Raw genomic sequence first — 10,353 nt, forward strand, 5'->3', positions numbered from 1 at the left:
AGGAACTAGAGTGATCGTGTGGATCAGAATACTCTAAGAAGTCTTAGAGGTTATCTAAGCAGGTTGTAACTAGAGTGATCGTGTGGATCAGAATACTCTAGAAAGTCTTAAAGGGTATGTAAGCAGTTGTTCCTGGAGTGATCAGTGTGTGATCAGAAGACTCTGGAAGACTTAGTTGCTGACTAAGTGGAAAACCATTGTAATCCGTGCGATTAGTGGATTAAATCCTCAGTTGAGGTAAATCATCTCTGCGGGGGTGGACTGGAGTAGTTTAGTTAACAACGAACCAGGATAAAAATAACTGTGCAATTTATTTTTATCGGTCAAGTTTTTAAAGCTACACTTATTCAAACCCCCCCTTTCTAAGTGTTTTTCTATCCTTCATGTAACCACCACTATATTCACCCAAAGGAATATTAAATTCCTATCCATGGATGTTATTCAAACTTGATCATGTATCAGCAACACAAAAATAATTATATGTAATTGTGTTGTGAACAAGAAGAAGAATGAAGATGGGAATACTTGTGTATCTTTCAGTTTGTAAAGTTATTTCATAATGATGTGCAAAGAAGTATATATGCGAGTGCTTGTATTGGTGAGCTGAAACAAGAATCATATGCCTAAAAATTCAACTTTTGTTAGTGACGCGTCGACCTCCTGGGATCCATGCGTCGACCAGAATCAGGCAGGAAGTTGCAACTTGGAGAGTGGTTCAATATAGGTCGACCTAGTGTTGTAGTGCATCGACCTAACTTGGACAGAATTCTCCAGCTTGATATTTCTGTATTGTAGGTCGACCTGGCTGAACTTATTAGTTTACCAAATTTAGGCAGGGAGTTCCAGTGTGATACATATTCAGTATAGGTCTACTTGATGGATCTGTGAGTCGACCTAAATTAGGCAGAAAGGCTTGTTTGTTATTCTTGTCTTCATGAGTCGACCTGGCATGTCTGTGAATCGACCAAAGCTTACCATAGATATTTCTGAATGAATTTGTGGCTTCCTCAATGGACTTGTGCGAGATTGACCGATGGAGAATATTTGACATCATTCAAAATACATTTACAAGGTATGCACTTACACAAAGAAACGGAAGAACAAAGTTCCTCAAGAAGTTTAAAGTGGCAAACGACCATCAGTGAGTCATCTGAAGGTGTTTGGCTTTATTTGTTATAAGCATGTTCCTAATGCGAGAAGAAGGACGCTTCATGACAAGAGTGAACCTATGATTCAGGTAGGATATCATAAAACTAGAGCATACATGTTGTATCATCCAATTAACGAGAATATCGTGATGAGTCGAGATATTATGATTGATGAAAATTCTGCCTAGGAATGGAATTCTAGTGATGCAATTAACAAGCCTTTGATGAGTTATGGCATCGACAAAGAAATTCCAATTAAAGTGGAAGTCGAAGTAGTTTCTGCATTACCGACACAATCGAAGTCAAAGTCAAAGAGTTGGTGGCTAGCACAAGTCAACAACCTCAAAGAACTAGAGTTCGTCCAGCAAAACTTCAAGATTACGGAGTGACTGGTGATGATGAAGTAACTCCAAATGGAGAATTAGTTCATTTTGCTTTACTTGTAGGTGTTGAACCAATCAACTATATCAAGGCTTTAAAGAATAAACAATAGAAGTCAACTATGATCGAAGAAGAAAGATTCATGACAAGAGTGAACATATGATTCTGGTATAATATCATAAAACTAGAGCATACAGTTTGTTCAATCTTATTAACGAAAATATCATGATGAATCGAGATATTTTGATTGATGAATATTCTGCCTAGGATTGGAATTCTGGTGATGCAATTAATAAGCCTTTGATGAGTTATGGTATCGACAAAGAAATTCCAATAAAAGTGGAAGTCGAAGTAGTTGTTGACATTTTTGACACAGTCGAAATCAAAGTCAAAGAGGTTGTGGCTAGCATAAGTTAAAGACCACAAAGAACTAGAGTTCGTCTAGCAACACTTCAAAACTACGAAGTGACTGGTGATGATGAAGTAACTCCACATGGAGAATTAGTTCATTTCGCTTTACTCGCAGGTGTTAAATCAATCAACTACATCGAGGGTTTAAAGAATAAGCAATAGAAGTCAACTATGGTCGAAGAGTTATAGTCAATCAAAAGAAGCAACACATAGGAGTTAGTCGAAGTGAAAATGGGTCGATTGTCGCTAGCACAATGTTGAATCAACTATGGTCAAAGTTGTCTCTCGCTCATCTTCAGGAGCCGAATATCGTGCCCTTACCAACACCTCATGTGAAGCATAATGGTTGTTGCACCTGCTCCGAGACTTCTCCGTCTTACATCCTTGACCTATCACAAATTTGTGCGACAACAATAGTGCCATCCACATTGCCAACAACCCTATTTTTCATGAACACACTAAACACATTGAAATGAAATTCGGCTCATAATTTCGTGAATAGTAAAAACGTGAACAATAGGATGTACGGCCAGACCTAGACTAAAGAGAAGACAAAATGAAATTTGGGTCATAATAACCCAACTGGTTCAAAAACATCCAGAACCCGGCCCAATACAAATGACCCAAAATTAAATAAAAACTAATACCGCAACTTTAAATGCAATTCTGAAAAATATGTGCTCTGAATCTGAATTTGACTCCAACACGAAAGTTGTAGCTCTTTCTCTTAGCTTTCCTGCAAGTATTAGAAAGCGTCAATCGGATTCTCGGAGCTCCAGTTATGACCGTTTTAGTGCAGACTGCTAATGCTGAAAATAAAGTGCGAAAATGAAATTAAACCAAAAATAAACTAAATTAGAAAAACATTATAAAATATAAAAATAAGCAAAGAAAACCATAGAAATTCCTAAGTACAAACATAAAGGAACGTGCATCAAAATGCACTGATCAGTACCCCTTTAGCAGCGATTTTGCATTAGACAGCGCCTTTGGTCATCTTTTAGGCATCACTTTAGACAACACTTGCTTAAAAGCGTTGTCTATTCCCCCTTTAGGCAGCTCTTTTCCCCACTTCAGACAACTCTTTTCTCTTTAAGCGCTGTCTAATATGCACAAAATTTTTATAATATAATACTTATTTTCACTTACAAAAAGCCCTGCCAATATATAGAATAAATTTTCACCAGGTTTTAAAATTAAAACAAAAAAAAGAATGAACCACCTTAAATATTTTTGTATCAACTATAACTAAGAATAGCTTGATAACAAACACATGGTTAAATTGAGTAAGAAAACCACAAAGTGTAAATATAAATGAAAGACAATACAAATGAAAATCCAACTTGACAATTGACTCCACTCCCAACTCAAATTCACTCATCATCCTCGTCTTCATCCACGACAGAATTTAGTGCCTCCAAGCGAGCAATCAACTTTGTCCTTCTCTCATCATAAGTGAGCTTATTCAAGTTGTACCTGATCGAAAGACAATACACATATTCAGCATATTTTACATTTAACATATTTATTATATAATCATGATAAAATGGCTGAAATACTACTAATTCATACAAGTGCCAGTGAATCAAAATCATATACCTCTTGTGTTGCTTTGGTGGCTGCTTCCCAGACTTTTTGATTGAGGGATCGGCGTGATAGCAGCATGAACCTTCTTGTAAAGTTCTTCAATTCCACTAGCTTCTATCCCTTTCTTGATATATTGGCTGAAGTGAGTTTGGTACTTCTCAGGCTCGTCTTCAATCAATGTCTACAAAAGAATATTACAAAAACTTAATAAAAAAAGTAATCAAAATATCATGTGAATAATTACTTACGAATTCAATTTTAAAGGACCAAAAACAATATTTTAACATACCTTCATATAGGCAGTAACATGTTCACCAAAGATATACTTCCTGTGAATCTCAGCTAATACCTAATATAATTTAACGCTAATACCTATATAATTTGACACTAATACCCAATTAAGCACTTTGACAAAAAGATAGAATCAGTTGAATCGGTGGGCAATTATGGTCATAAAATGGGAAGCTAGCCACCTGAAGAAGGAATGTAATGTTTCAGATGTAAGAAACTACTTAAACAATTTTCATTGAAATATAATACGAGATAAAAACACAAAATTCAAGTTAAATAGAAACGTGATATAAGTAATATAGGTTGTCTAGCATATTGAACAAGACTAAAAACAGATGGTATGAATGATAGTTAATTCAGAATACATAATCTAAATAAAATTTATAAAATCAAAGGTGAAAACTAAATAACATCACATTAATGATTTTTAAAGTTGTTAAAAAGAAATTACAACAATGTTAATGGTTCTAACTAACACAATTGTCTTCTCGAAAACTTAAGTAAATCAGAAACTACCTTGCCCTCAAACAACGATGCATCATACAACCGCTCCAAACAGAGATTATACACTTTGTATTTGTCCTACAAATCAGTAATCAAGTCAATTACAAAATTTGACAAGAGAATAAGACAAAGACTCGTCAAAGTTTCAAAGTTTCAAGAGACAATATTCACTTGCAAGGGTTGGGATTAATTTCAAATATGTTTTGCTTTGGTATAGATACTCAAATGAAATAAAACAACATTACATACAAAACAATATAGATTTTGACTTATAAAAAAATAGGTATAATAACCCGTAATGTCAAGTGTTAGAGCAAGCCTTTTGTACCTTATAGTTAGTCTCAAAAAACTTGATCACTTCTTCCATATGATTTCTGTAAAATCCCGGCATTGCATACATATAAACTAGAATGTCAGAACAAATTGTGCATACATCAGCCGCAAAAACAACCAAAAACCCTTTCTAGAAATTGTTCATATTCATCAAACATCAAACACAGAAAGATTCCCAGACCACAAACATCAAACCATAAAACCTAATTCATTTTGTTCATCATCCAAAACAACAACCAACAAACACAAATTCATTGAAAACCCTAAACATTTTCATCATCATTTTCTATCTACACTAACCCTTCGGAATCGTTGATAAGAAGAAGCGAGATTAAAGAAAATATACAAAAAGTTGGAAAGATCTCACTGAATCATCACCAACAATCATCGAACCCAGCAAGTCGCAAGCAACTCAACTCAGAATCTTCATCGCATCTCATCATTGTTCAATATCGTTTCAACAAAAGCGAACGACGTCGTTCAACCTCAAAATCATCATCAGCTCTCAAATCGCAAACCCAGTAACATGATTATCGCCAAATCGCGAGACATCACGTTCAACAACATCAAACCAACAAAAGCATTCAGCAAACAAACATGCAAAACGATCAGAGTTGATGAAGAACCGAGATGGAGGGGAACGTCGGAGATCGAGGGAGAGCTGGACTGGAACAAAGATGAATGAGGATCGGATCGCAGCGACTCGACCGGAGAGAGAGATAGTCGTCCGCCGCTTTCTGTTTGAGAGTGAAGAAGGGTTTTCAGAAATGTGAAATGTTTCTCTGAACCCTAATCCCTTTTCAACTTCTATTTAGTTTTTTATTTATTATTTTATAACTTTTCAATTTTTATTTAGCAGCGCTTTTGAGATATTTTTTTTAAATTGATTTGACTTTAGACAGCGCTTTTGAGAAGCGTTGGCTAATGTGGTCCTTTACCAGCGCTTTTTAAAAAGCGCTTTCTAAAGCAACCCTTTTAGCAGCGCTTTTTAGAAACGCTGTCTAAGGTCGGCCTTTTAGCAGCGCTTTTACTCATTTTCGTGTTTTATTTTTTATTTTACTTATAGCAGCGCTTTTGTATAAAAGCGCTGTATAAAGTGTGCTGTCTAAAGGCATTTTTGGCGTAGGGATTAAATACTAAAAAAAATGGTAACTAGAGCCAAAAAATAACATAAAAATAGACCAATTAGAATATTTTTTTTAAATCAGGAGACTAATTAGAACATAAAAGTAGACATTTTACCTTAAATATGTCATTAGTGAATTTTTCACAAATTTTCTATCGAGTCATATAACATTTCCCAAACAACGAACACATATTAATAAATGAATTTTAAAGTAATAATTATTGTAAGACTACATCGAGGTCCCTTTATTAACTCATACAACAAACAAAGTCAAACTCTTGAGGGGACAACTTCTCTACCATCACAAAAAATTGGATAGTGTACCTTCAACCAATCACATGATTCCATCTCATTTAACACATTTAATTATTTATTAAAATATTATAAATGTTTATTGTTTTCAAAACATTTTACAAAGGAGGTAATCTTACCCAACTTTTTGAGTTGGGTAGATAAGAATTCACCAACTCTTGATTGCACACAACATACTCATAAAATAAACCAATCTTAAATTTTATTTAGGGTTTAAAATACTTCAAACTAAATTAAGTGGCTTAATTTGTCCATGTCCTTAAACAATCAACTCATTCAACTCTTTAACAAAAGCTGTCATAATTTCAGTAGGCAAAGAAATCAAAACAAATATCCCTTCCTCTCCTTTTGCATTCTGACCCGGAACATGAAAATGCACATAAGGAAAACTCCCAGCACCAGGTTTCGCAATTCCACCATACACCGCTTTCCCCCAACCAAAATCCAAGTTTCTAAATCCACCATCAGTCGTATCCAACACAAGACACGACCTCACCACAGTAAACATTGGCCTTCCTTCACTCACCATTAGATCCGCCACAGAATGCATATACTCCTCACTCACTTCACTACTAGCTTCCTTTATCAACTCCACCGCAAACTCTAACGGTTTTTCACTAAGCTCTCCCGCGATTGTAACCGCCGCTGGGAAAGCGAAACAGCTTCCGTAGTAACCGATTGGAATCGGAGGATCGAATTTACCACGCGCGTCCACGATGCACATCATTCGGATCTCTTCGGTTGGATTTAACCCCAACGCTCTCGTGCGGCAACGCCAGATGTATGATGTGAGGATTTCAAAGGTTGTTGACGCGCTTTCCAGATCGCGTGGGAGTAAGCTTCGTAGTGCGGATATCTCGTTTGAACCGAAGAAGAAAGATTGTTCGGAGAATTTTGTTGAGGTGAAAGCGGTGTCGGTTTGAATGTCTGTGAGTTGTTCGTATTCGCGGTGGTTGAATGTGACGCGTGGAGGATCTCTTGCGCGGAGAAGCTCTCTGTTCCATGAGGGTAGAATTGAAGGTTGTTTTGCACCTTTGGCTATTTCTGTTACCGATAAGATGAAATGAACAATGCCTACTCCGTCTACCATGGTGTGGTTGAATCGAAGAGCAAAGATGAAACCGCCACATTTCAAACGTGTTACCTGTTATTCAAAAGCATAAATGCAAATCATGAATAATCTAAAAGATCACACTATTAGAAAAAAGAAAATAGAATAAGTGATAAAATTTAAATAACAATGGTTAAATATGATTTTAGTTGTATAAAATTATCAAAAATGATTTTTAATTCTTATAAAAAAATATTGATTTTTAATCCCTATGAAATTATTTTTGTATGTAGTTTTAGTCCCTTTGCATGGACTAAAAACGTATGCAAAATTGATTTTATAGGAATTAAAAGTCAATTTTTTTTATAGAGACTAAAAGTTTAAATTGAGATATTTATAAGGATCAATAACATATTTAATCCAAAAAAAAAAAATGAAGAAAAATTAAAAGCTAAGGTAGAAGTTTTGTATTGAAAATTTTACATTAACTTTATTAAATACTCAAATTCTATTTTTTTATTATTGTTTTCAACACAAATTTTTTATTGAGTTTTTAAACATGTACTTTAGCATAATCCAAAATAAAATAGAAAAATAAAGTATTTATTTTGAGATAATATTGGTGTAAAACAATTTTTTTCGCTAATAAAATATTTGTTATTTTAAAAGTAATTGAAATAAAATAAGTGTCATTTTAGCAAAAAACTCTTCAACCGAAATAGTGGATTGTTAGAGTTATTTTTTCTATCATACCCATATTTATTTTTCTCTTTCTAAATAAATTAATTCATACACTCCCTTTTCCAATAACTAATTGAAAAATGTGAGGTGAAGTTATTGAGAAAATAAGAGTATAATTGACAAATTATAACATTAAATTATAAAACGACACTTAAATAGGAACAAAAAATTCTTCTAAAACGACACTTAAAAAGGAACGGAGGGAGTAACTAATAAATGTGCAGTGAATTAGTTTCGTACGTTTTTCAAAAAATATTTTGAACCAATTTAAATCAGTTAAATTGATTTTTTTTTTAAATTTATTAATTTAAAAATATTAACAACTTTTTTACATTAATACTTAAATAAATATAAATAAATGATGATTTATCATAAATTAATAATTTAATTTAACTCAACAAATTACACTCGAAGAGTTACACCACGGGTTACACTCGCTCGTAATTTTATTTCGAATAAATATTTTTTTTTAAAATAACCGTTGAATTGAAACATAATATCATATAGATATATAAAGTTTGAGATCTATAATAATTTTCTATGTCATTGAATTACATCAAAATTATTGTTATATGAAAGTTTATTTTAATGTTAATCTTTACATATCTTGATGGTATAGTAAATTATTATAGATTAATCTCAAACTTTATAGGTATGATCTATATGATATTATGTTTCAATCCAACTATTAATTTAAAAAAATTTAATTCGAAATGAAATTACGAGTGAGTGTAACTCGTGGTGTAACTCTTTGAGTGTAATTTGATTCGTTATATATATATATATATATATATATATATATATATATATATATATATATATATATATATATATATATATATATATATATATATATATATATATATATATTGAGATATGTGAACGATTTTATTAATTGGATAAGTGCTATGTACCAAATTTATTAATTGAATAGGTGAAATATGTACCGATTTTATTAATTGGATAGGTGAAATATCTCCATTTGAATGTACTAGTTGAATTAGAATAGTGTGAATTGTTGTCCACTTTTCAATAATTCAAAATAAAATAAAATATTATGTTTTTTTTTTATTTTATTGTTAGGAAAAAGACTCTAAGTGAATTTCTCTCAATGTTCATTTTTTTTATTAAGATTAATAAACTTAGTGTAATCTATAACTTTTTTAAGTTGTTGATTTTTAAATATTAATAATTTATTTAAATTAATATATAAATATTCGGAAATATTATTGTTGAATATTAAACCATAGACCATAATTTATATCTATTTAATTTAATTTAATTAATACTTATCAATATAATTTAGCGTTGTTTAATTAATTGACATTTTAAACAATTACAAAGTTATTTAAAATTTTAATATATAACCTGTATAAGTAGGATGGGAGTATTCAGAACACCCTCCGGAACCGCAGCATCATAAAGCAGTTCTTCTAAACACGGAAACGGCGGTTTAATTTCACCAAATTGTTCAAGCGTGACGTCAGCATCAGCTTCAATAAACATCACTCCTTCTTCATTACAATCCACCACAAGTTCACCACCAGAAGCTTCCTTAACTCTACCCGCGAGTGGGTAGTAAAATACAAGTGCTTGTGCAATTGCGTTTCTTATGACTTTAACGGGATCTTTCCCTGCCATTGAAGGCTGGTTACGGTAGAATTGTATGATTGGAATATTTGCACGAAGGCCAGGTTGTTGGTCTATGTGGGAGAGGAGTTTGGTTTCGTGGGGAGTGGGTGAGGCTGGAGGGATTAGCTCTGGTTGGGTTCTTCGTATTTGGAAAGTCAGAGAGGGAAATGAGGATTCAATTTCTTGGGAAAGAGCCATTGGAGAAGAAAGAAAGAGTTGGAGTGTTTGTTTAGTTGAAAATATATTGTGAGTGAAGAATGGGAAAGGGGATCTTCAATTTATAAGAATGGGAAGGCGCTACAAAATAGACGTGGAACAATTTCTCAATATTTACTACCTCGTCTCATAAAATAAAAAAGTGTTTCATTTATACTTTCTTGATATTTCAAAATGTTTGTTTATTTATATTACCAATTTAAAATTTATTATTTTCTTTGGTTTTATTTATTTATAAAAAAAAATTGACTTTTTAATCTATTAAATAATCAATATATCTGTTGAAATATTTTATATATAATATTTTAATACTTTAGTAATTATTATGTAAAAATATTTATTTTAATTATATTAGTTATTTTATCAATCAAGTGTCTTAGATAATTAAGTGATCAAATAGTTAAAAAAATTAATTAAATTTTATTTAAAAATTGTTTAATTAATTAAATAATTAGATATGAGCTCAAATATAAGTAAATAAGGATAATTCCTTTTGAAATAATATGAACCTAATTGGTCATCACTATGTAAATACGCCAATATACCGGATACAACCAATTAATCTCTTTTTTTCATCAAAAGAGAATTAAGGCATTTAGGAGTACCGGTTGAGGAAGAAC

General features: G+C 32.3%; 1 protein-coding gene and 1 pseudogene across 1 annotated transcript; both read right to left on the bottom strand.

The window, feature by feature from the left end:
• Positions 1-3,294: 3,294 nt before the first annotated feature.
• On the bottom strand, positions 3,295-3,945 carry LOC131616419 (large ribosomal subunit protein uL18-like; annotated as a pseudogene).
• A 2,006-nt stretch (positions 3,946-5,951) lies between these two features.
• Positions 5,952-9,804, bottom strand: LOC131616411 (benzyl alcohol O-benzoyltransferase-like). The gene is made up of 2 exons (XM_058887739.1): positions 9,254-9,804; positions 5,952-7,237 (listed from the first exon to the last, which is right to left on the bottom strand). The coding sequence occupies exons 1-2, from the start codon at positions 9,713-9,715 to the stop codon at positions 6,353-6,355; spliced, it is 1,347 nt and encodes a 448-aa protein (XP_058743722.1). The 5' UTR covers positions 9,716-9,804; the 3' UTR covers positions 5,952-6,352.
• Between the last annotated feature and the right edge of the window lie 549 nt (positions 9,805-10,353).

This window comes from Vicia villosa, linkage group LG1, assembly GCF_029867415.1.
Source record: "Vicia villosa cultivar HV-30 ecotype Madison, WI linkage group LG1, Vvil1.0, whole genome shotgun sequence".
NCBI lineage: Eukaryota > Viridiplantae > Streptophyta > Magnoliopsida > Fabales > Fabaceae > Vicia > Vicia villosa.

Coding starts and splice junctions, on each gene's coding strand:
- LOC131616411 (XM_058887739.1), bottom strand. CDS start 9,715: ATGGCTCTTTCCCAAGAAATTGAATCCTCATTTCCCTCTCTGACTTTC. Junction 7,238..9,253: donor CTCCCATCCTACTTATACAG/GTTATATATTAA, acceptor TTTGAATAACAG/GTAACACGTTTGAAATGTGG.